At 38.4% G+C, this 27,370-nt stretch overlaps 1 protein-coding gene and 2 long non-coding RNA genes across 3 annotated transcripts in view; 1 reads left to right on the top strand and 2 right to left on the bottom strand.

Annotated features, from left to right (window-relative positions):
• The first annotated feature begins 2,931 nt into the window (after positions 1–2,931).
• LOC118603798 lies at positions 2,932–26,802 on the top strand. The gene is made up of 3 exons (XR_004951278.1): positions 2,932–3,013; positions 24,158–24,236; positions 26,737–26,802. It is a non-coding gene; the product is annotated as an uncharacterized LOC118603798 (long non-coding RNA).
• Positions 4,735–27,370, bottom strand: part of AIG1 (androgen induced 1) — a 201,318-nt gene continuing 178,682 nt past the window's right edge. The window contains exons 5-6 of the mRNA XM_016119573.2: positions 10,629–10,792; positions 4,735–5,382 (exon numbers count right to left, since the gene is read on the bottom strand). Of these exons, the coding sequence (XP_015975059.1) occupies positions 5,345–5,382; positions 10,629–10,792 (202 nt within the window). The 3' untranslated portion in view covers positions 4,735–5,344. The remainder of the gene's footprint in view (positions 5,383–10,628; positions 10,793–27,370) is intronic.
• Positions 11,545–22,398, bottom strand: LOC118603797. Its single transcript, XR_004951277.1, has 2 exons — positions 15,241–22,398; positions 11,545–14,392 (listed from the first exon to the last, which is right to left on the bottom strand). It is a non-coding gene; the product is annotated as an uncharacterized LOC118603797 (long non-coding RNA).

The following is a 27,370-nucleotide window of genomic DNA, read 5'->3' as shown; positions in this document are numbered from 1 at the left end:
TGCACAGGATTAAATATTAAACTTGAATGGGATGAAGAAAGAAGATGTCTGGCTTGGGAAAGAGGCAGGGTTGAGAGCCCAGAACATTTAGTACTGCTTAAAAATGAATGAATTTCATTTTTGCACACATCTATGTTGAGAATATGCGATCAAATTTATTAATATGCTTGTGCATATATGTAAAACCAGACAAAGCATTTCAAAAAGCTTTTATGTTGTGTTTGATTTTACATGCTTGCAAAATTCCCTTGAGAGAATTTTATTGCATGGATTGTTTTGACAAAGGCTTTACACAATATATTTTCAATGAAGCTTGGACATAAGATGCCTACCCCTGTTCCTGGCAAATCTCTCTAACGAGCTTAGGCATTTGTTATTATTCCAAAATCCTTTGAATTCCACTTGAAATTAGGGTCATCTGTCTCAAAAATTTTCATTACTTAGTTGATGAGTAGGCATGAAAGCATCCAAATGTTTTGAATGTTTCCATGGGGACTTCTTCTATGGTCCTCAGCACTTTCATTTCAATAAATCAGATGAGTTTGAAAAACTTTGACTGGCTTGTCAGCACTAAATAATTGGTTTGGCTTAATGAGGGACAGTAGTATTGGTCACTCAATTATTAGAAAGTCACAAATATGGGTTTTAGATATCATCATGTGGCTAGTACTCTTTCTTTTCAGCATAGTACAAGAATAGTACATAAATACATAAAAATGCTCAATGATAACATATGTGTTAGTTTTCTATTATTGCTGTAAAAAAATGACCACAAATGTAGTGGCTTAACACTCAAATTTATTACCTAATTATTATTATTATATTAATAATTCAGTGTAACACCCACATCTCAAAATCATTAATCACATCTGAAGGCCCTTTTGCTATGAAAGGTAACATATTTAAAGTCTCTGGTGATTAGGACGTGGACATCTTTGGGGTAGATGGTGTGTAGGAGGCACGACTACCATATCATATTAACTAAAAAAAGCAAGAAATATTATGATATCCTGCATCCCCGAAATGTTAAACAGTTTATTTCTGATCGTGACTTCCTATTATCACCCTCATCTCCTTGATACATCTATTTTCCAACCTTATTGAGACTGCCAATTTCTGGATCATTTTATCGTGCCCAACATTTGTCCTCTTTCTTTCCTCCTCAGTTCCAACTAGGCACATGATTCATCCTTCCAACCACCCTTGACATTCACCAGCTTGTTCTTTGCAGTACCTGCTCTTTTAAACAAAACTTTTAACTTCTTTATTCTGCCTTGCCTGTTGAAGTCTCTTTGGAGCTTTACACAGCCCTTGTTATCACCAAGGTGAATTCATGATCTTCAGCCTCTCTGGGCAATCAGCGCCAAGGAGAAAAAGCCTTTTATGTTTTCAGAGTCTATGCTGCCCTCAGGGTGTATTACAAACTCCAACCCATCATCTGTCCTCTCACTCTTTAGGTAATTCTTTGAGGAGAAAATTTCAGCCATCAAAAGAAATCCTTTGTCCTGCAAACTCACTTCCAAGGACTCCTGTCCATTTCTCTTTCTCTTCCTGTGACTGGAGGTGTTCCCTCCTAAGGCTAACCTAGAGTAGTTACCAACCAAGACTATTGACATTCAATTCCTGTTACCCTCATAGCTTTTGTTCTACAGGTATATGTTCTGTTTTTGAAGGATTATTCTGTAATTGTTCTTTACTTCTTTACCATCCACTAATGTCAATAACTCCTCAATTCTCTGGAATCTAGATTCTTTTCCTAAAATTTCACTGAAATAGCTCTGACCTACAAGCAAAAATATCCAAAGTCCAGGTCATCATTGAATTCCATTCCAGCCTAGTCCTCCTCCAGGTGTCTTATTTAAGCAAATGATGCTACTACCATTGTCTCAAACACATCTTAGATGGTTTCCTCTCGATTACCCACACTGTATCAGATACCCACAGCATACCAGATCTGTAGATTCAAGTTCTTAATATATTACATGTCTAAATATATAATATATAAAAATTCAGTTTTGTCATGTATATTCTATATATTTAATTTCTTTATACATTGTACATAAATGTTATCTATTTATGTATACTATATACATACTTTGTTTCATATCTGGTTTATAGGATCAGTATTCATCTATATTTTCTTACATTTCTTTTACACCTTTGAAACGTGTCATTATTTAATCCATCTGAAAGCACATGTATGTTGTGTATGTGCATGTGTGAGTGTGTGTGTGGTTACTCATTTGTTGCAGCACCATTCTTTCAATCATTTATTATGCCCTGACTGATGCGAAATGCCATCTTTATTATTTACTAAATTCATACATAGACTAGAGCCCGTTTCTGGGTTTGTTTTCTATTTTGCCGACTTTTCTTTGTATTCTTGAGCCATACTACACTATTTTATTGAATTTTTATGTTTTAAAAGCTCAAGTATCTTTAATAACTTGTCCTTTTCAAGATTTTTCAGTTGTTTTTACTTGTTTATTATCACGTTAAATTAAAAAAAATCTTTGGAATGTAGTTACGTAGAGCTTATAAATTATTTGGAGGAAGAAATCACATCTTTAAGAATAAAGTCTTCTTTTCCAGAATTTAATATATCTTTTCTTTTTGTCTTTTAAAAAAGTCCCTCAGTAGAAATATACATTATCTGTTCATGAAAAATTATTTTATTATAGTGTTAATGTTGCTAGTATTTCATTAATGACATGAAATTTTGTGATTTTTGAAAAATTTTATTTGAGGGATATATTAAGTCCGAACAATAATTTGAGAAGCTTTTCATTGTTTTTCACCTTTGGTACAGTTTCTTGTTAAATATTCTTCTATTAACTTGCATTAGTTACTTGTTAATTTTCTTGTTCCAGAAGTTAGGCTAGAAGCACATTCTCTCCTGAGATGGTGGTTGCTGGATTACGTATGTGCACAGGAAAGCAGATAAAGCATGTGCATCCTCCTAAGAACTGATGGGGAAAAGCAGGTGGTTCCCAGCCTAAAGGAGAAATTGCTGGTAATTTTTTTCTTAATACTCTGTGAGCAGTAGGTGGAGTCATCCTGATGCATTCTGCTCGAGGGCGAGCCATGTTTCTGTGATGGGTCAGGGTGGGCATTAGGGGCTCCAAGGCAGATAGGTGTGTCTTAGTGCATTTCACATACCTGGAGAGGAAGCCCGGGGCATCCTGCAGGAAGTGTGGCCAGGGTTCTGGGCTGAGGTTCCCAAAGCAAAAATGACCCACCATGAGAAAATCAAACCAAGCCCCAAATCTCATCACATAAATGTATTCTGAACCGCAGTAAGGCATTAAGTCCAAACTGCTACACTGTAAGATAAATCAGCTATATATCTAAATCCCACAGGAGTCCATTTCTTTAGGTTAGTGGCCTATGTAAGAAATGTCAATTGCTGGAGGAGAGGGATAATCACAGGATCGCAGAGGAAATGCCCAGTAAGTCCTTAAAAATATTCCACTCCTTGAGGTTTCCCTTCTCAGAGTCATCTGGAAAAATGGTTTCCTTTTAAATGATGGTTTTGCAACTTTCCTGTTTTTTTTTTCTTCCACATGTAATTTTTTCCCCATTAATAACATTAATTCTATAGTTATATAAAACTTTCTTTAAACATAACTTTTTCCCTCCAGTCACAATGTAACTTATTTCATGCCAATCCTAACATTCCCGAACACCTGAAAATAATAAGTGTCCCAGACACCTTATTTCTGACCTTAAAAGCCTTTGATTTTTGAGATGAATATTCCTTCTCATATTTTTCTATTACTAAAGGTATTTATTATCAAAAATAAATATTAACATTTTTCAAATGACTTAGAGCAACTACAGAATCATATTTTTTTGGTGCATTATTGAGAGTTTTTAATAAAAATCTTAGTATTAAGCCATCCTTAAATTTTTAGAATAAACCCTATTTAGCTTTAAAAAATTACTTGTATAATATTGGATTTACGTTGCTAGTATTTTAGTTAAAGGACATGATTTTCTTTTTCTTTTGCTATGTTGGCTGTTTTGAAGGTTATATTAATTTTGAAAAATAATTTGGCAAGTTTCTTCATTCTATAATTTTAGAACGATTTAAATAACAAGAGAATAGTTACTTGAAAGTTTGCTCATAAAATACTCTGGACCCCACTCTTTTGAAGATACTTAACTGAACATTAAAAAAAAATGTTCCATGAATATCAGTCCATTACAGCTTTCTAATTCTTACTGAATCCATTGTTCCTTGAAAACTGTATATTTCACTGGGTACTAAGAATTTGTTGCCATAAGGCTATGTACTTTTATAGTTAAAAATTTGCTTCACATCTGTGCTTATATTTGTGTTTCTTTCTCTTTATTTTCAGTTAACATCAGTAGTTTGCATATTTTAATGCTATTTGTATAGATGAGATACTGTAAAAATCAATTTATCAATTCCACTGTTATTTTCCTGCTGCCTTACATAATTTCTTTCATTTTTATTAGTTCTTTCCTTACATTTCACTGAGATTTATTTTTATGTGTTTCTTACTACATAGTCTGCATTAGTATTATTTAAAAATAATTATGATTAAATACTTTGTAAATTGGATTTTCCCCCCCAAAATTATTATTTTTGGATTTATCAAAAAGATACACATTTTTAAAATTAGCAAATTATAATAACCAGGTTCACTAAGCCTATTTTCAAAAGGTAATAGAAACAAAGTAAGAAAGAAGTCACCAATACTGTAAGGGTTTGAGATGTACCATGCAGACACCAGACTAGGGGTTGCTTGGTCTTTATTAAAGTTATAGTTTACATTTAATAAAGTCTAAAACATTCAATGTACTTATTATTAACAGTGTTTCTTTGAGGCAACTGTCACATTATTGCAGTAGGGACCATTCGTCAAGTTTCTTCCAGCCTTGGGTTGTGGCTGAGGTTCATTATTCCAGCCACCTCTAGGACAAATAAAGGAATAATGCCTTGCTCTACATCTGCCCCTTTGATTTTCACAAATGTATCAGCAAGAAACACAATAGAATTTTGTTCTTAATGGTATTACATTTGCATAAATTAAAATCCAAGGACCTGTTTGTTTTAACAACTAGAAAAGGAAAAAAAAGAGATGTTATTATCAATCATGAATTTGGAAAGATTTCATTAAATCACGGTGAAGAAGAATTATTTTGAAAACTGTATTCTTATATGTATATTTCTCTATAAAAGGTGTCCTCTCTCTGGGGTGGGGAGGTGGAGAAGCATTTCACTCTCTTTGAAATGTTCCCTCCTGTAGTGCCAAGCCCAGGGGGTAATGAGTCTTCAATGGTGGCAAGATCCAGCTTTTCCATGTAGGTTTAGATCTCATTCCAATTTAGGCTTCTCTTTCTCTTCTTCCATACCTAAAATACAGGCAAAGTACTTGATTTGAACATCAGATTAAACTATGAACAGTTCTGCCAAGCTGCTTAAAAACAACCTCTCATCTCTCTACACTTATTCTCATCCACCCTCCAGCACCCTTTTCTCCAGTTAAGAAGGAAAGTCATTGACAGCATTCTCCAGAAAATTCCTCAGTGACCTACCCCCACCCCCCCGCCCCCACTCCCAATCTCTGGGACACACCCAGTCCTTATAGCTTCTAGAAGTAAGGGACCCAAGTTAATTCTTGACTCATTAAGTTTGTACAGAAATCCCAACCAGACTACTCCCTAATCAGCTTCTAACAATCGAGGGTGTACAGCTGACGAGTTTCAAACAGACTTCATTTATTTTTATTTTAGTCCTGTATCTTCTTCCCAAGGCAAGGACTCTGGATTTTCACTAGTCAAGAATTTTTTTTTTTTTTTCAAAGCTCTTAGAGAGCTCATTATCCACAAGAACTGTTTATTTCCATACCCGAGTGTACTTAAACTTGATTTTTTCCCTTTCTTCAACCCAGTCCCAGTAGAACTGTTTTTCTTCTTGAGGGACCAGTAAGACCTCTGTCTGTGATTCATAGTGAATAGTTACTCATTTTTCATTTTGTTCTGAATAGGAAATGCTCAAGTCATTCTTATGAATTAAACTTAAATCTGGAATATGCTCCTCACTTCTTTTCTCTTTTGCTTCTAGCTCAAGATTTTTCTTCCGATATTTAATTCTCAGAGACTGCGGCAGAATAAAAGAAGCCCCAAATATTGTCTCGAAGGTTTCGTTGGTATTCATGTATAAATTACAAGCTCTCTGAAGACGGACCCCCTTTCCTTCCAGATTATATCCCTAGGACCTAGTACAGTTTCTGTCTCAGTGGTGGCTCAATTGATCTTTATGGAATCAATTAATAAACAATAATCGCAGAGGTGGCCTTAGCAGGACTAGTGGGAAAGCAGTAGAACAAATATGCAACTTCAGAATATAAAACATTATAAAGCCTAACCTCAGAGGACCATCGAGATAAGGTTTACATTAAGACCCTCCTTCCCTCAGCTCCTCCTGTGTGTTTTCTGGGGGTCAGTGTGGCGGCAGTGGAATGCGGGGAACATGCTCTGAACAGGTGTCTTTAGACATTCTTTTAGGTTTAGTTTTCATGACTAGGGAACTGGCAGAGATTCGTAACACTTCTTCTAAAGTACTTCTCAGAAATCATATTAGGGAAAACTTCAAATGGAGCGGTCGGGATATCTGAAGGGAGGAGGGATAGGGTTGAGGGGCAGAAGGCAGGCGATGTCTTAGTTGTTGGGTAACCAAGGCAAAGACAGCAAAACACAGCGTGGATTCTGTTCACACAGCACACGTGACTTGGGTCTCAACTTCATCCCATGTTCGTCCCCGCGGAGAAGACATCAGGAGCTAACTGCTTGCTTTTCTTTTAAAAGTCTGTTTCCTCCTAAGTGTTCTCCTGCAGATGGGGTGACTTGGCAGCAAGAGTGGAATCTTCAAAAGCAGGGGTGGAGAACAGGGGGTGTTCACTGACCTGGACAGGGAAAATGGCTCCTTACCTACTTTCATTTGGCACTTTGGAGGGAGAGGGAAAAAATTAGACAGCTGTAAATAATATTGGGAAGAACCAGAGGCATAATTTCCATGAGAACAGTGGAAACCTGTCACAAAACTGAGGCAGGATGCCCTTTCAGAAACACAGGGGGAGAACTGGTTGACCCCGAGAGAGTCAGTCACCTGTGAGTTCCCCAGGCTGGGAGAGGGGCTCGGCCAGAGGGCAGTGCTGAGCACTGCAGGCCTGTGGCGGGGCGGAGTGAGACATGAGCCAGATGGGCAGCTTGAGGAGAGGGAGGGGGTCGCTGTCACACAGGCCTGGCTTCAACTTCCTTCCTCCTTTGGCCTGCTCTCTCTGCCCTCACCTCAACCTTTTACTTTTGGACAGTTTCCTTTCTGGTCACAGGAAGTTTGACTTTAATAAGACTGGTCACCCCAGTTGATACACGGGAACTAGAATAAATGCTTAACCAAAGTACAGAGCTATTTCAGCTGTTAAAGGTTAAATTGTGCCCCCTTCTCCCCAATTCATATGTTGAAGCGCTAACCCCCAGGACCTCAGAGTGTGAAGAGAAGGCCAGGGTTATGGCTGGACAACTGTTTGCCAAAGAGATTAGGCAGGTAATTGTGGATCCTGTCGACTATCTCAGCAGAAGCCAGGGAGGACCTGTGGGGGACACCCTGTCTGATGATTTGGACCCCCATGAATTACATGGAAAGGGTTTTGGGAATTTTGTACCAGCAGAAACACTGTCAGCATGGCTTGAAAGGGACAGGATGAAATGGAGGGAGAATGATTCTGAAGGCATTTCAGAGGCTGGCTCCTCAGTTCTAGAGTGTAGGGCTGTTGCTCACGGCCAAGGGCGCAGGGCTACAGCCCTCTCCTGGTGCATCCTAGGGACAGAACATGCAGCCAATGGGGATTATTCTCAAGCCTTAAAATCCAGTGGCATTTGCCTTGCTGGCTTTCAAACTTGGTTAGGGACCATGACCCCTTTTTACCCTGCCATTTCTTTCTCTTGAAAAGAGAAGGTCTAGTCCATGACTGTCCAAGCACAGTGCTCTGGAAGCAGGTAACTTTCTGTCTGGTTTCACAGGTTCACAACTGGAGAGCAATTCTGCTTCAGAATGAACCCCCCTCCACCCCCCCAGTTTTACCCACATGTGACTTAGTTGATTTTAAAGGTGAGCTTTTGGACTCAAGAGCTGAGGCCGGAAAGACTTTGGGTGCTGCCAGGACATGAATTTTGGGGGCAGGAGGCAGTGTTATGGGCTAAATTGTGTCTTCCCAAACCTAGCTCCCCGCATCTCAGAATTGTGGCTGTTATTCGGAGACAAGGTCTTTTTGTAGTTTAACGAGGACACCAGGGCAGGCCCCAGTCGAATACATATAAGTGAGAACGGCACAGCAGCCTGAAGATGGCCATCAACAAACTAAGGAGACAAGCCTGGAACAGAATCTCCCCACAGAAGGAACAGACTCTGCTAATCCCCTGACCGGGCTTCTGGCCTCCAGAACTGCAAAGCATTATATTCCTGTTGTTAAAGCCACCTGGTCTGCTGTACTGCATTGCAGCAGCCATAGCAAACCAGCACAACATCCACGAAGCCACCTGGAGCTACTTTCTTTTAAAAAGAGCACATGCTTAACTACCAAGTTAGCCTATTTTAAGGACTTCTTTTTTTTTTTTTTTCGTAGTTCATATCAGGTTGGTCTGTTTTGTTATTTTATGTTAGGTCCATGGTTCTGAGTGAAGTTTCCAAAGGTGAAATTCTGATGGTTCACTAGAAAAAACACTGGATTGACCATTAGTCAGAGATGTTGGCTCTGCAATCACCTATCTTGTTACTTAAGATTTCTGGGCCTCGACTGCCTCTTAGTAAAAGGAAAGGTTTCTAACTTCCTTTCAAGTTCTGAGATTCTGTAATGATGTAATTTTTATCTTGTAGTTGAGGCCGACATAACATAACCAAGTGGAGGAAGCTGATCCATTAAAAATCATTATGGGTACAAGGAAGGGGGCTCGACTATGGTATTCTTGGGGACTTTTGTTTAGGGTGTAGTCAGTGTACTTGGGATTGTAATACTGCATTTGATTTTATTCAGCTCATTCTAACAACACACACATGGAGGACACATACTGCTTTTAATCAGCGGTTTCAAATTCAATTACTTACAGAACCAGGCAGCTAATGTGACTTGAGTAACGCGGCCAAGTAAGGACTAGGAAAAATCAGAGCACCATCTAAGGGGGCCACTGATACTTAATTCCAATCTATCTATTGTCAGAAGAGAACAGTGGGTTCATTGTTGCCAGATCTTAAAACATCTGATGAGATTAAAAAAAAAAAATCTGGCCTTTCAAAGAAATCTCTCAATTTTAAGATATTGGTTCCAAAACAAAAGTCCCAGGATGTGGGCCTAATAAAACTTTTTGGCGGGTAAAACTTAGAGGAAGCCATCAGTCATGCCTCTCATATATGAAAGAGATGCGCACCTGGCATAAAACATCTCCCTCTACACAGTTAATTAGAGGGTCCTATGTAGACAAATTTAATCTCTATATCTGACATGAATTACAAAATGTTAGTCAACCTTGTTCATGTTATTTAAGAGAATGGCACAACTTAAATCTACCAGATCATTTAAAGAAACTTAGTTTCTCTATTCAGTCTTAATTCCTTACTCCAAATTGCTAAAAAGCAGTATTCTATTAGTCTAGATTGTTTTTTTTTTTTCTCTCCTGGTTTCAGGCCATTTTCTCTTAGAAATAGTAGAACGATGGCCAAATGACCACTGGAATCAAGCTAATCAAGGGAAAACAGTCTGTCATAAATACTTCCTGAATAACATATATTGAATGTGTTAGCTTAAACTGAAATATGGCCTTTATCCCAAGAAACTGAGAAAGTTTACATTTGGTTCTCAATACATTTTTGGAACTTAATGAAATACTTTTATAAGTTAATTAGTAGAGAAAGATTATTATTCCCATTGAACAGAGAGGAAAATTATCAAAAGGTTAATTTCTGGTCTCCCAAGTTGTGGCCTGAACGGAATAAAAAAATTTGACACTTTTTCTAATAGACCACTTATTAAAACCAAGCCAGCTGCTGAGGAAAGAAACCCTTAAATCCCTCCAAGCCATTTAACATTGGCTAAGACTCTGATGCACATCATATTAGAGGATCCACATACACACAAAACTCAATAACCTTCCAACGACTGTGTTTTATTTGCTAATTAGATCAAGTTCCTGGCATAGTGTCTGGCACAAAGCACTGTACTCAATGTTTGCGGAACGTAGATCATTTACTGGTGACATTTAGAATGTTGTGATTGTATCAGAGGAGAGGTCCAGAGCTCTCTAACATCCCCAAGCCTTCTTGCCTTTGGATGTATTTTCATGTAGGGCTCATATCACTACATATCTGTGCTGTTGCTTTTTCCACCTTCCTGTTTTTATGTTATCTTACATACACTTTGGACAGGTTTTGCACAGCTTGGGGAAGTTTATGTGCCTTGCCAAGATGGAGGCTCTGCTATAAATAGAAACAAAAGAGAAATCAACTCATAGGTTAAGTGAGTTTTTGTAGCAATAAAGTATTACCCGTTACTGCACATACCTCGTTGCTTCCTTTCTTGTTTTATGCTCCCCTAAATAATACTCACTTTTCTGTGTGTCCCAGATATAGCTGTTCAGAACTTCTCCCAGCAGGTAAATAAAGCTCACTAAGATGATTCCAGACCCAAAGAAGACGATTCTGGCTCCTAGGCCAAGGTGTTCCAGGACAGGGTACACCCACATCCCAGTTACATGATGCACCCAACACAGCCTGCAACAGAATTAGAAAAGAGACAAAGACAAGAGTCACTCTCACAACAGATTTCAAAGCTGTTAATATTATGAATATGGACCTCCTACTCCAACCATTCTTCAGCATTTCTAGTCCCACGTTTGCTTCTGACAGTTTAGAGCTACCAGAAATTTTGTTGTTGTTTCTTTTCTTTTACTTTTTACTCTGAAATAATTTTTGACAGACAGAAGAGTTGCAGATATAGTAGACAGAGTTGCAGTATGCCCTTCCTTCAGCTTCCCTCCTGCATGTTAAGATCTTGTATAACCATGGTACAATTACTTAAACGAAGCAATTAACATTGGCACAGGACTACTACGTATGACTACTACTCAGACTTTATTCGGTCCTGCTTTCTCATTATTGTCCTTTATCTGGTCCAGGATCCCATGTTGTATTTAGTGGTCAGGTCACCTTAGTTTCCTCCAACTTGGCAATTCCTCAGTCTCTCCTTGACCTTTCTTAAACACCTGAAGGGTTCTGGTCAGGTATTTGTTTTTCTAAATGCTGTTATAACATCTTCTTAATCTCTTCTTTATACAATGAAACAATGTAGCATTAGGGAACCACATTATAATAAAACCTTGGTAAATATGTTCCAGGCATCTTGCCATACTGCCTTCCAACTAGATATCAATATGTATTCCATATACTGGCAGAACCATCCCATAACCTCATTGATACCTGGCTTCCCACAATCAGATTTTTGAATTCCATATTTGTTTTTTTTCTTTTTTTGTTCTGGAGATATTTTAGGCTCAGTGGGAATATAACATAATTAATCTCTACTGTTTTCAAAAGTTTTAGTAGAATAATTGTTCCACTGGTTTCTGACACAATTGCTAAGAGTTATTTTCCAAAACATTCTTGGGTTCATTACTTTATCAACTGTTGTCAACTCTGAAGATTGAATAAAATGTAAATAATTTTATTGCCTGAGGAATAAAAATTGCTTTCTAGACTTTGGGGTCATTTTCCTTACCAACCATGGCTTCACTCCTCTTTATAAGTTTATCTATGAATATATTACATCTGGATACTTCATCCAAGGCCAGAAATTTGGGGATTTTTACCTTAGAGCTTACAGTCTCAATGAGGATGATGGTACTGTCCCCTCGAAGAGGTAAAAATTGATTCTGGGAGGGTGGCAAAAAAATCTTACTCTTTCTATGGCAAGGCACAGTTTCTTTCTATCTATCTATCTATATCTATCTATCTATCTATCTATCTATCTATCTATCTATCTATCTATCATCTTTCATCTATCTATCTATAACATAAAAAGATACATAGCTTATCTGGGATATTAAAATTGCGTAGGTCCAGCAATTCCATTCTTAGGTATATATCCAAAAAAATTGAAAGTAGGGATACAAGCAGCTGTTTGTGCACCAATGTTCATAGCAATATCATTCAAAATAGCCAAAAATTTGAAATAACTCAATTGACCATCAACAGATAAATGGATGAACAAAATGTCTATACATACAATGATATACTATCCAGCCATAAAAAGGAATGTAATTTTGATATGTGCTACAACATGATGGACTTTGAAAACATTATGCTGAAATAGGCCAGACACAGAAGATATCATATGATTCCACTTAAGTAGGCAAATTCATAGAGACAGAAAGTATAGCAGAGGTTACCAGGGACTAAGGGGGAGTAGGGAATAAGGGGTTATTGTATAACAGGTTTAGAGTTTATGTTGGGGGTAATGAAAATGTTTGGGGTATAGATGGTGATGGTTACATAATAATATTATGAATGTATTTAATGACACCGAATTGTACACTTATAAATGGTTAAAATGATGAATATTAGGTCATGTCCAATTTACCACTATAAAACATTTTCATAGAGTGGATTGAGGAAAAAGTACCTAAGAAGCTTCTTTGGTGGGGCAGGTCAATAATGACAGAAAGGTTGAGAAACATTGTCCAAGAGGGAAGAGGTGGCTGTTAGATCCAGCCAGGTCAGCTTGAATACCTGTTCTAACTAAAATATTTTACTAAAAGAGGAAGCCAAGCTAGACAAAAAAATTTTTTTTTAAAGGCTGATGCATTTGTGAGAACCAGCAGAAATTAAATTGCTAAAACAATCCTATGGAATTCTGATGCATAATATTGTTTGTCCATAAATTAGAGGGAAATTTGTCTTCCTAATCTTGTCTTACTTAACTAGTATAAGAAGGTGTTGTGTGACCATGATGTACCTTATTAATTTTCATCGAGATAATAAATAATATCCCAAAAATGTAATAGCATAAATCTTTAATCGATTTTGCAACTCCATTTACACAATTATAACCTGACTCACTGTAAAACTGTTTCCTTAATTAGGCAAATTGGAGCAATTCAAATTTTGAATGCTAGTTATATATTTTTTTAAATAAACATTCCTGGAATTCTATTTCCTTCTGGGAGAATAAAACTTACATTTGCAGCTTTTGGTAATATCTCTGATGCCAGGCCTCTACTTCTCAGGTGTTGTTTGTGATGTACTTTTGGTCTGCATGGAGTCATCTTGTAATACTGAATAGGTGTAACAACCATAACTACATCCTATCTATCTGTAGATGACTCCTGAATGTCTACCTCCAGGACTGACCTCTCCCTGAACTCCAGAGTTCTATACCCAGTTGCCCACTACACATTTCTACTTGGAGCACAACCTAACACTTCCATGACATCATCGTCATGCCTGCATCCTAATTCCTGCACATCTCTCCCCTCTTCCCGTCATCCAATAGCAACTATATGTCTCCTACATCTTTCACTTCTCAAATCTTTGACTACTATATCACTTCAGCTGTAGCTTGGGGCAGGAAATGCGGAGTCATTTTGGACTTTTCCTCATGATCCACATCCAATCCATCCGTAGATCTTATTGGCTCTGCTTTCCAAATATAGCCCAAATACTTACTTCTTACCATTGCCTCCAGTACTATCTGGGTTCAGGCCATCATCACCTCTCACTGGAACCACTATGACAGCTTCCTGTCACTTTGCTTTCACTCTTGCTACATACAGTCTATTCTATAGCCTATTCTCTTTGGAGCAGCCAGACTGATCTGGATTAAATGCAAGGCAGGTCATGCCACTACTTTGCTCAAACCTTTTGCTTCCCTTCTCACCTAGAGTAAAAGCCAGAATCCCTAGATGATTCTTCAAGGTCCTCCCTAAGCTTGCTGGGCACTCTCCTGGTGTGTCTCCTACCATCCCCGCTGCTCACTCCACTCTAGCCTCAGAGTCCTTGTATTCCTCGAGCATGCTAAGCATTCCTTACTGGTTCCCGTGCTGGAGGCTCGTTCTTTACTCACATCGGCCCCAAGGCACCCATGGTATGCCCTTGTGTCCTTCAGATTTTTACTCGAATGTCACTCAGTTAGGCCTTTCCTATTTAAAAGTTGCAACCTTAATTCTGAAACTCTCTAGTCTCCATCCCTTTATTTTTCTCCTCAGCTATTTAATACACTATGTTTATTTTTACTTATCTGTTTATTGTCTGTCCGATGAGCACAGGCATTTTTATCTGTTATGTTCATTGACAGGTCTGCGGCCCGTGGAGAAGTGTCTGGCACACAGAATACACTCAATTATTTGTTGTATAACTAGTTGAATAAAAGAATGATAAAAAAAAAAAACCCAACATCTGTTTATTGAGCCTTTACTTTAAAACAGACACTTTGCCAATAACTTAAAAAAAATTTTTTTAAAAACCTCCCAAAACTCTCTATGCCCTTTGTTGGCAAACCTTTTCTGTAGAGAATCAGAGTGTAAATATTCTCAGTTTTGGAAACCATGTGGTCTCTTGTCACAACTCTCAAGTCTGACTTTGTAGTGCAAAAGCAGCCACAGATAATTTGTAAACAAATGGTTGTGTTCCAATAAAACTTTATTTGTGGACATTAACATTTAAATTTCATGTAATTTTCACACGTGATAAAGTCTTCATCTTTGATTTTTTTCAATCAGTTAAAAATGTAAAAACCATTCTTAGCTTATGGACCATGAAAGAAAACAAACAAACAAACAGGCGGGGGGGGGGGGGGCTGGCTTAGGCCCTTGGCTGTTGTTTGCTGACCCCTTGGTTAAGCCGTTCTTTGTTTTTCACAAATCACCATCAGCATATTACATCATCTCCTCTTCTCAGCAATCCTAGATGTATCATGCCATTTTCATTTTATTGAGGTGAAAATCAGAATTTATAGATTGTGTCAGAACTGACAATGGAAATAAAAGCGTCTCAGATCAGGGAAGCAGATAGCTCTTCTGAGTATGGTGCTTTAATATGATATATAATATTTATCTTATTCAACCACCCTATGAGGGACGATTATCCCCATTTTGCAGATAAAGAAACAGATTGGACTAAAGAACCTGTCTTAAAAAAAAAAGGAAAGCAGAGAAAGGAATGCATACCTGATTTCTTTATTGCTGCATGGACTTGCTTCTCTAAATGAGACATTTAACATTGCCTCCAAAAATGAAGTAAAGTTTTCGTTTTAAAGAAGTCTTCTTGACTTGGTAGGTTATCAAACCATCTCAGATGCAGAAGTCCTGTTAAGTGGGGTTTCACCCGGATTGTGAGTGATGCATCCACTTGTCCTAACAGGTTGTGCTTTCACTATTTGTTTCCTTGATATCATCAGACCTCAATTTTCTGCACAAAAATGACTCATGGCTTTGCTCATCTATTTGTGGAGAGTTATTAGTTCTTGGTTGACTTTCAATTTGTATCTTATTCTAAGGCCTTCTTGTCTTAATGCCCAAATACCTTCTGATTAAGGTAATGACACCAATTTTAATTTTAGCCTAAAAAATTGATAATTATGGTGTGTGTGTGTATGTGTGTGTACACGCGCGTGCACGTGTGCATACATATATAAGCATATGTTATAGTATCATAAGACTTCTAGGATGGTCTGTTTCATTAAATGTACCTCCAATTTCCCTTGTTTTAATGTGCAATTTAAAATGACATTTATTAATGCCTCTTATCTGAATACTGTGCTACACATGAAGGATACAGAAGTAAATGAGGCGAAGGCGATGCAGGTCCTCCTGCAGTACAGGCTAATGAGGAATAGAGATATTAAGGGAGAAATGACAAGTGTGGTCAGAATTAATGAAGGGTTAAGTGTAGGACTAGCGTGGGTGCACAGGGATCACGCCTTGCTTTTTTTGAATCTCACACCATTAGTCTTTCTTTCTCTTGTGTATTCAGCTCTCTTTCAAATCAATGTTTTTCACAGCTGATCAATATGCTCCAATGTCTTTCGTTAAAGTACAGGAAAAAGTTTTTCAGCTTCACAAATACTGCTCTGGAGGTCTCCTCTTCAAAGGCAAACTTCTCTAGTGAGTCTACAGTCATTGACTCCATGTCTATGCTACACACTAATTTCTCCTCCCATAAGGGTCTGACTCCTGTTCTTGATACGCCGCCCACACACACTGGCTCTTTGGCATCAAGGTCTCTTGGTTTTCCTCCTACCCCCTGGACTGTCCTTCCTGGATCTTTTTGTAAATTCACCCTTCACTATCCAGTCATTAAATGCTGAATTTTCTTAAGCTTTGTCTTTTATAACTTCTTCTCATGTTATGCATTCTCGGTTGACGAGTTCATGCATGTCCACTGCTTTATGTTCACTACTTCTACATAGATAGCTCACAAATTTAAGTCTTCATCCAGATCTCTCCTCTGTTCCTGAACAGCTTATTGAACAGTCCTCAAAACATCTCATTTTGCACATCGTAAAGATACCTCGATCTCGATATGACTACAGGCAAACTCAAGCTGTTTTCCCTCGAACCTGGTTTTCGTCTGGGGTTCCTTATCTCTGCAAATGGTCACACCATTTATTCAGTTTTGCAACTCAAGCCTGGGAGTCGCCTTTGCTACGTCCCTCTCTTTTATCAAACATGTTCAATCTATTACTTTGTCTTGTTAGGGTTATCTCATATCTCCAGTATGTTGACTTTTTTCCCCATCTTCATTCCGAACATCTTAATTTGTGTTCTGGTCACCTCTGTCTAGAGCACTGTGATAGATTCTAATGTGTCTCCACATTTTCTTTTGTCACCTTCCAATTTATTCTCATAACTGCCAGAGTGATCTTTTCAAACCAGAAATCTGAACACATTGCATCCCAGCCTCAAATATGTCAATGGCCTCCCATTTTTTTTTTGTTAAAGACCAAGATTTTAAACAAAGTCTAGTGTGCTCTTCATAGAGTGGCTTCTACCCATTTACCCCCATCCCATACCTTGCTTCTGTTACACCAGCTTTCATTCAGTTCCTTGATTTTGCTATGTTCCTTCCCGCCATGTGGATTTTCACCTGCTCCTCTTTCTGCCAATGCTATTAGTTATCCACCCCTTAGACTAATTAAGCTATATTTCTCCTTTATATCTTAGCTCAACTTTTATAACTAACCAGTCACCACTTAGGAGAGCTTTCTCTGATCTACTAGGTCAGATTTTATAAGCTCTTAGAGAACCATGAATCTCTTTTACTTTTTTAGCTCTTCTTTTTATTAGTACTTAAATTTGACTGATATCTTTTAAAAATAATGTTTCTCCCCTTCTAGAGTATCTAAATTCTGGGAGGTAAGGAACTCTGTCTATTTTTATTTCTCATTGTATCCTCAGTTCTTGCACAATGCTTGTCACATAGTAGGAGAATGAATGAAGTAGCATTTAAGCTGTAATAGGAAGGATGATTAAGAGTTAATGGAACAAAGATGGGAGACAAGAACTTTCTGGCCGAATGGAATTGTATGTCCAAAGATCTGAAAGCAAGGGAGAACTCCCAGATGTTCAAGAAGAAATATTTTGGTTGAGATCAAGGGAGAGAAGGTATGAGGGGCAGGCAGGCACCACACTGTGGATGGCTTTTTTAAGCCATGGTAAGAATTGTAGACTGTGTCTTAGTGTGGACATCAGGAAGTCTTTGAGGGGCATTAAACAGATGTTAAACAGATCAGAAACCAATCATATCAGAAACAGTGGTGGCCGGGACTGGAATAGTAGCACTGAGAATGAGAATTAGAGGGTATATTTAAGAGATAGACTGTAGGCCATACACAGTGGCATGATGGAGATGGTCAGGAGAGCAGGTTGGTGGATCTTTAAGATGTTTGCAAGCTGCTTGGCTGATAGCTTAAAATCAACCACAGCGAGAGCATTTATACCAAGGAATGGAAAATGCTATACATCAGGCTCTGCCCTCCCCAGCCTCTAGATAAGCTGTTTGTTAAACATTTGCCAGTAACCACTGGTTACTAACATTTTAAAAAGTAAGAATAGAAGAAAACATAATAGGAAGTCTCAGAAAGCCTCGCCCATGTGGTGATAAAAATTGTTGTGTGAAAGTTCTGTTTCACTTGTATGTGTGTGTGCATGTGTGCGTGTATGTCCATATATGCACATACATGCATGCTCACAGGCTCATGATACAAAAGATTTTTTTTTTTAATTTACAGTAAAATAAATTTGAAAAGCACTGATTTAGGACAGAATTAAGAGAATTTGGAGATTTACTGGATTTAGGCAGTGAAGGAACTGTGATGAGTTAAGGATGAATCATTGATTTCTGGCTTGATTAACTGGGTGGAGAATGCTGCCCTTTCCTGAGACAGAGAATGCTGTAAGAGAGCTGGTTTGAGGTGATTACACATTCGGTTTGGACATATTGAGTTTGAGGTCTCTGTAAGATATCCAAGTGGAGTTATCTTGAAGACAGTGACATGGGTTCAGATTGTAGCGAAAAGACTAATGTGGCAATACAGACATTGCGTTCATCGGCAAAAAAGATGGTGGCTGAAGCCACCAGAACAGATTGAGATCGCCCGGGTAGAGTATAAGGTATAAAGAAAGTGGGTCCATGAGGGAGCCCTGAAACGGATCAAGATTCAAGGGGTCATTCGAGGAGGATGAGGCAAAAGGGAGACCAAGACAGGTGGGCTAGTGACATGGAAGGCAGGAAAGTGTAGTTTTGAAGCCAGCGAACACGTGGTTCAAGGGTAGAGAAGACAATGTCTGTTAGGACAGCATCTTTGAGAACTGAGAATAATTAGAAACCTGACTTTCCTCCTACAAAGTAGAAGCAAGACTTTCAGATTCCAAGTGGTATATGTATCCTTTAAATCTACTTTGGATGTTGAATGGGTATAAACGATACATAGTAAGTAAAGAAAAATTGATCTTGGCAAACTCAGTAGCTCTTTATGCCATATGGCCAAATGTCATCCTATCACATAAATCCCGAGTTGTGGTAGTCACTGGAGCCCTCCAGGAGCTGTATTGAAGGAGTCGTACTGTCCCTCCCTTTTCTGTCTCTGTCACCCTTATTTATCCTGGACAGACATACTTTTCTATCTTATACTGATGACTTTTCAGTTCTTAAGAATAGTTTTATTTTAAATGAGATTTAAAAATTGCTTTTATTATTCATATTTTGATAAGGAGCTAGGCTATTTGGCAGCTAGACTATTAAGTCATTAGACACAGGACACAGATTTATATGCAGTAATAGCTGATAGCTAATGCCACTGACTTCTTAGCGACAGGCACTGCGCGAACGTCCTACATGAGCAACTCTTTGGGGACAGCTTTACAGCAGTACCATTTTACAGATGAGGGCACTGAGGCTCCAGGGAGTGCAATAAGTGGAGAAGCAGGGATGCATACCTTGGTGGTGTAGCTCTGAGCCTCTATGCCAGGCTCCCTTAGGAGACAATGGATGAGAACAGGGCTCTAGATGGCTTTTAAAGTGCTCAGAACCAAAAATGATCCAAGTGTAAAATCTCTGAGTAACTTTGTTCTTGTTTTCCCACCGACTCTAAAAGTAATTCATGCTCATTATAGAAATCTGTGAAATATAGAACTGTTTGCAAGATGTAAGATAGTCAGTTTGGGTGAAGTTTTAACACAAGACTAAGTCTCTTGCAAAACAGGGATCAGATTTTATAGCTTCACCAGAGGGGAGGAAAACCACTGCAGGGGTAAAGCAATAAACACTTCCTTCAGAGACGGCATTGACTTACTTCTTAAGAAACAGTCACGCCATACATGCATTTCGCCTACTGGAATTTACTGCACTGCTTGGCAGGCAAGGAGCATGTGCCCCAGGGTGAGGTGAGATAAGGGGTGTGCATCGCCTTCTCACACAGGAGGTCTCTGTGCGTCTCGCATGGCACCTCCAAGCCGATGCTTCTGGAGGACTTTTCAAGGGCTATTTTGACTTTGGGCTCAAATGCTGACTTCAGAACTGACCCTTGCCATTAAGATCTAAGCGTGTCTCATTGTAGAACCATTCTAAACGGCCCCTTGGACCATGTCCTGAGTATTGATTCCATGGAGACTGGCTCTTGTTACATTGCCGAATATCTAGGATTCTACTGGAGTGTTCTGGAGTTCACGTACTCATTCATTTATTGAACGAACATTTCTTGAAGCCCCACTTTGTGCCACGTGGGGCAAACAGCAGTAGTGATGCAAAAAGGTGTGCCCTTGAGGAGATCACGGTGCAGAGGGACTGCCAAGGTTCCCGTGAAAAGACTGTAGGGCCTGGGAAATACGACAAAGGACGTCTGCTTAGGTAGGTACAGGGATCTGGACACAGGGCTCAAAAAGTTCTCTTTGGTGTTATACGTGAAAGTGCTGGAGAATGAATGCATCAGCGCACAGGCGGATGCCGACCGGAAGGATCCCATCTGAAGCAGTGGAGAAATATCCTCCTCTAGCGCAACTACAGAGATAATTTTAGGAGTAACATATATGGTTACATAATCCTTCACTCACTGTGGGTTTGATGGAGTATTCTTCGAGGCCATCTTAAGGTATAATCATGATTCAAGATTCATCAAAGACTTTCCAAGTTTCTCTTTGGAGCTGGTCCAGACTTACAGAGCCTGGGCTGTATCTATACATCGGGGCTGGCTTTACGGGGTGCATCCTCTGCAGTGCCATGCGGCCCTCTGCTCAGAAGCACCCCACACTAGCTTTAATGTTCTGCTGTTACTGTCTTGAAATTCTTAATAATTTTTGAACAAGGGACTCCACATTTTTTTTTCACACTGGGCCCATCGAATTATGCAGCCAGTCCCGTCTACATAGCAATTTCATCTATACTTCAGATATATTTCCGGCTCATCTACATAGTTGTAGGTCACTTTGAATATGATGTCACTTCTTGAGCCTCAGTTTCCCCTTTGGTAAAGCAGTATAAACTGCTCACTTTACATATGTAGTCATCAGATAATGTAAAGTTCTCAGCATCATTGATTTAGGTTAGATAAAAAAAAAAAGTAAACATAACAAACAAAAAATCTTTCCATTGCTGTTCCTTAGGCAGAAATATATAATATTTTTCTGTACTTCTCACACACAAAGATGTTTTCAAGGTTACAAGTCTCTCCACCCATCCCCGGGGAAAGAGGCAAATTGTACGTGCCTCCCAGACTGAATTCCTGTAATGAGGTAATGAGGGAATGTGTTTTCTTCCTGATTCTTAATCATAAATATCAGAATAATTTATCCACAAAGGCAGGCCAATAATCTGCTTCAAAATATTTTTCCCCAACTCACGTCCTGGCATATGTCTAAACTGATTTCAAATGACTTGCTTCCTCTGAGTCCCACTTTCCACAGCCTACCTGGTCTTACGGCGATGTTTCTCTGGAAAGAATTCAATTCGAATTTCCCATAGTAACATTCATACCGGTTTTGCTTAACTTTAATCATTTAGACCTTCTCAAAGCATATAGATGCCAAGCATCAAGTTGACACACTGAGCACTGCAGGGAACATGTGTTCCTTCTGGAGGGAAGCGGGGAATGTCGTCAGCAAGGGCATCTTACGGCCCGAGAGACCATCGGGGCTGGCTGTGGTAGTGAGAAACAGAGGTGTTTAAACTCCCAGCTCTGGAAGGGGAGAAGGCACACCCTAAATCCCACAACAGAAAATCACAGTTTTCCATGTGTTGCGGACATGATCTGTAGTGTCTCTAGTACATTGTGTGCTTCTCCTTCTAGTAGGTTCTTATTTCTAGGATTACAAACAACGTTCTAGTTGTCCCGGCCATGATTACATCTTTCATGATCCTGCAATCTCCCTGGACTACCAATCTCTCTCTCTTTAATTGCCACACTTCTTTAATAGCAAATATTCCAGACATTTCTCGAGCTCCCACTTCGTGGCAGTGCACAGTGTCAAATTACAGTGAGGCCGTCCCCATATTAATGGTCACATCTGTCCTTTGCGTGCTGCTTCTACAACTGCTAAATGCTTATTTTTCCTTTCGACAAACATGTATCAGGGCCTAGAATGTCTCAGACACGTGCATGTAGCAGGAAATGAAGTGGATGTGGTCCCCGCCCTTGTGACAGGGTTCCCAGTCTAACAGTGATACAGACATCAGATGACACTCTAGTACTATGCTCTTATTAGCACAAAGGAGGAGTAGTAGAGTCAATTATTATTTTTTTCAAGTTGAGTTGTAGTGTTTGTTTTTTTTACTTTCATTTTAATTTTTGTCAGAATTAAACTATCAAAAGTTCTAGAAAGCTTGTGTGTGTGTGTATACACACACACACACATATATATATGTATACATGTATGTATGTATGTATGTGTATATATATCAGAAATTCCCTGCTCCACCCAACTGCAATTTTTGGTTTCTTTCCATGCCCTCTCTTTCTTTTCAGAGGAAGCCACATTTAACAATTTCAGCTATTTCTTTTAGTTTTTATGTCCATATTTCTTAAAAATAGCCTTATATTGCTGTTTCTTAATTTATCAATTTTAGATATTGTCTTCTGGCTTCCTAACACAAAATATGTGGGTTCAGAGCTCTGACAACACTCCCATTTTTTTCTTTATCCACCAAATATATTTATTTCATATTTTGGGGTCTAAATCAGTTTTCAGTATTTATTTATTTTCCTTTATGCCTTTGGTGTTATATCTAAAAAAACTGCCAAACCTAAATTCCTTGTATTTTCCTCTGGAAGTTTATAGTATTGAGTTTTACAGTTAGGTTTATGACGCATTTTGAGTTAATTTTTGTGAAAGGTGTAAGGTTTGTGTCTAGATTCAGTATTTTTTCTTTTTCATATGGACTTCTGATTGTTCCAGCACCCTTTGTTGAAGAGATTCTTTCTTCATTGAATTGTCTTTGCTTCTGTGTTTAGTATCAGTTGACCACATTTAGGTGAACCTATTTCTGGGCTCTGTACTCTGTTCCATTGATCTTCGTGTTTATTCTTTTGCCAAGACCACAGTGTCTTGATTACTGCAGCTTTAGACTAAGTCTTGAAGACAGGTAGTCTCAGTTCTGCCATTTTTTCTTTCTTCTCCAATATTGACTATTCGGGATCTTTTGCCTTTCAACATACTCTTTAGAATCAGTTTGTCCATATCCAACAAGTAACTTGCTAGGATTTTGATTAGGCTTGTGTTGGATATATAGATCAAGCTGGTAAGAATTTACATCTTAACAATATTGGGTCTCCTAATCCAGAAACATAAACTATCTTTCCACTTCTTTCATCAGTTTTAATTTCTTCATATAGATTTTGTATGGATTTATCTCTAAGTATTTTATTTTTGGGGGTGCTATTTTGAATGGTATTGTTTTCGATTACAAATAGCAATTGTTCATTTGTAGTATAGCAAATCAATTGATTTTTTTTGCATTCTATCCAGTGGCTAATTAGCTCCAGTTTTGTTGTTACTGTTGTTGTCTGATAATTACAAAATCTGGGCCATATCTGGTTCTGATGCTTGTGTTGTCTCTTTTGACTCTACTTTTTCTTTACTATTATGTTTTGTAATTGTTTTTTGAAAGGTGACATCATGTCTCTGGTACGAGAAATTAAGGTAAATAGAACTTTGTTACTCTGGCCAGAACTGTGGCTGTGTTGGTGCTTGCTATAGCCATAGGTGTCAGAGGCTTCGATGTGCTTTAGAGTCCTTGTTTCTCTCTCCCCTTTGTCTTTAAGTTTCCCTAAGAACTCCTTCTTAAATAGAGTCTGTGTCTTGTAGCTCTCTCAGTTGTAATCAACTATGATACTGGAGCCCTGTTGATATGGTGGTTGGTAGCTGTGGGATGCGGATGTGTTCTATAATGATGTGGTTAAATCTTAGTCTTTTAGTAGGCCTGTGTCCCTGGACTGTGAGAAAGGAAAGCAGGATGGGCCTAGAATTGGACAACTGCCCTTCCCACAGGTCTACAAGGTTCTGGTAAAGTCTTTTCCCCTTCTCACATGGGCTTTGTTGTTTAGAATGCTCTGGGTATATTTTGAAATGGTTACTTTTTCACTTCCCTTGCCAGAAATACAAGGGTTTTACTTGGCATTACACCACTGGTCTCACTCGTCTTTGAGTCTCCATCAGCCGGCACAGACAATATAGTAAGTACTGTATAAAATTTTAATACAAATAGATCAGCAAATGAAGGTAAATCCATAAAGAAGATGGTTTAGAATTAAAAAAAAAAAAGAAAAGAATTCCACCTCAACACTGGTAACTGCATTCAAAATGAAGGGCAATTTTAAATGTATATCTATTAAACAAAGGCCAATATGTTGATTTTTGCTAATTTATAAAATGGGAAATTGGTGATGCCTTGCACACTCTGAAAACAACTGGCAGCTTTCCTCCTCCCAAAAGAGTGGTCTGGTTCATTGTTAGGTTTCTGGGAGCAGCACGAGACTCTCAGGCTGGCTCTGCCTCGGGCTTGGCTCTGGAGGCTCTGCTTCTGCTCCTTCCCATGCATAGTTCTTATTCTTGATCAGTATCCTTTCTTCTTGATCTGTCAGTTCCCACTGGCCTTTAGTCCTGCTGACATTGAATCTCTCCTTTGCCCTGATCTGATTCTTGTCTGTCCACTGGGAAAGCCCACACCCTGCTATCATCCACCTCATCTGAAAGGTAAATGGTTGCTTCCCAACAACTTCAAACCCTCAACCCTTGATTCAGTTTAAATTTCTTTGATCTCAATCCTAGGTTCTTTTCATTTCTGCCTCACTGGCCAAATTAATATCTAATTCCTTATTAATTCCTGTTCTCCATCTCATTAACGTTTTCTTTGAAAAGTATTTTTAAAATATATGTAATATATGGCAGAAATTTTACACACTTCCATGCATGTAACACCTACTTAGACGATTTATAACAAAGACTAACACTATAAAGGGAATCCATACAACGCTTTGTGAAAATTTTATAAATTCAAGTAGCCAAAACTGAAGCACTAAAATTCTACCAGTTCATAAACATTTGCAGATCTCCTAGTTGTGAGAAAGAGAAAAGTAAATTAAATTAAGATTTACAGTTTTTATTCTCTCCGAAGCGGCAGAAGCAATGCTTTGGCAGGACTGTATGGAGGAACAGATGCTAAGCCTTAGTAAATTCTTCTCTTTATTTGAATGACTGAGCACCAGTTGACTTTCCTGGTGATCTCTGTTAAAACAAGACAGACTACATAATAAAGCTCCCCTTTGCTGCTAAGGGGCTCAGACAACTGACTCACAACCAAGGGGAAGTGACACTTAGTGGAACGCATTTATTTTAGAAAACAGAGACAATGAGCAAATCCAGGTGTTGAGTCACTAGGAAAAATGAACACATACACGAACACAGTAAAAATCCAAAGCTATTTTCATTCCTCAATGTTATCCCATATCTTGAAAAGCTATTTTTTTCCTTCCACAGTTTTACAGTGCACACTTACTAGCATATGATCCTAAACTTGTCCTTCGTAAGAATCAGCATTAATGAAATAATTCTATTCATCACGTAGCTCCATTTGTTCCTAGAGCAATAATACGAGAACACTGAAGGTCATTAATAGGACATAATGTAGTAAGATCAAAGGGACACTAGTCTTGCTAGGTAGAAAATTGCTTGAAAGAAAATCTGAGTAGACAGCATGCCCTCCCTTAGCGTTGCACCCAAAGACCAGCTTCCTGACTATGCTGGCACTACCAATATTCCATTTCTTTTCATTAAGCAGTGACACAGTAAGTATTTGGATACTGTCTATATTACAAATGGGAATAACAAAAGAAGGACTGCTACCATGGAAACCTACCTGATGGCCTTTGTGGCGAGCTCCTTGGTACTTGAATGCAAGCGAACCCCACACAACAAAGGGCCGATCAACATTAGGCACAAAGCTTCTATGCAAGAGCACTGATTATTAACTTTAATGAATGCCTTGAACATTGCAATCTGAGGCAGCATTATTCTTGTCCAACCTCATTATTAGATAAGCACAGAGGAACCTGCATTAAGTTATATTTTGGATTGCAAAGCAAGAGTCAATTTAAGGCCATCTCCCACTATTTGTCTATTGTAAAAGCAAGCTCCATAGTTAGTTTAAAGATGCATACACTTGGAAATAAACTATTAAAAACAAACTAAAAAGCTGGATCATTGCTTGCTACATTTCAATAGATCAAACTCATTTAATTTTTATGTGTTAGATATTTCTTCCTCCACACAGTACCTTCCTTAAAAGAAATTCATTCAAAGGCTTAGATTATAACAATGTTTTAAATGTAGCTGTATTTTAGATGGCCGGATATTTTAAAGAAGGATTTATTTAGTCAATTTCAGGGAATATCCTTATTAACTCTATATGCTATTAAAAATCCTGATTTTCCACAATTTAATAATTTTTTTGGAGTGTACATAGCCAAAATTTTAGCAGAGCTAAGAAAAAATGAGATAAAATCAATGATAATCGAACATGACTAGTGATTCTCTTTTGAAAACATTTTCACTTTCTCCAATGTCAATTAAGAGACTATTTTTTAATGCTAGATTATAGCTGAAATCCCAGTTAGTATCCTATTCTTCTCTACCTGTGTCTACTTGAGTGAATAGCTTCTCCCCATTTTGTTCTAGAAACCTTCATTCAAGAATGGAACACCAAATGTGGACAAAGAAAGAAAATTGGAGAATTGATAAGCTAATATTCTGAAAGATTTATTTTCAGCTTTGATGGAAAACTTATCCAGAAATACAAATAAATATGTTTTGACAAACATCAATCACTTCAGTTCTCACTTATTTTGATAGCTGCAAAAATTCATCTCTGAGGAGTCACAACTGCCATTGTTTTAAAACAAAATCCATATTACCATCCTGCCTTACTTAGCATCTTTGATCCTCATGGATTCATGGTTTTGATTATGTGTATCATTCATTTTTCCCTCCCTCCTTCCGTTCCTCCCTCCCTTCCCTTCTTCCGATTTGCTGAGCCCATTATATACTCAGTAGTGTCAGGCATTGGGGACAATGTGGAGAATGCCAAAGTAGTTCATGCCCACAAGCTTACAGCCTAGTGGTTGTGCAGGGGTGAGGCTTCAAAACAGCGGTTTAAGGGCTATGACAAGGTAACTGGGGGATGCCATGAGAGTATTTGAAAGGTACACCAAATACGAACCCAGAGTGTCAGGGGTGGTTTCCTGGAGGAAGTAACATCTGATTAGAGACTCAAAGATAGACTGTGAGTGGGGGTGAGACCTAGAAGAAAATA

The sequence above is a fragment of the Rousettus aegyptiacus genome, unplaced genomic scaffold (assembly GCF_014176215.1).
Source record: "Rousettus aegyptiacus isolate mRouAeg1 unplaced genomic scaffold, mRouAeg1.p scaffold_m13_p_1, whole genome shotgun sequence".
Lineage (NCBI taxonomy): Eukaryota > Metazoa > Chordata > Mammalia > Chiroptera > Pteropodidae > Rousettus > Rousettus aegyptiacus.
The sequence above is the reverse complement of the archived record's forward strand: the minus strand, read 5'-3'. Positions and strand labels throughout refer to the sequence as shown.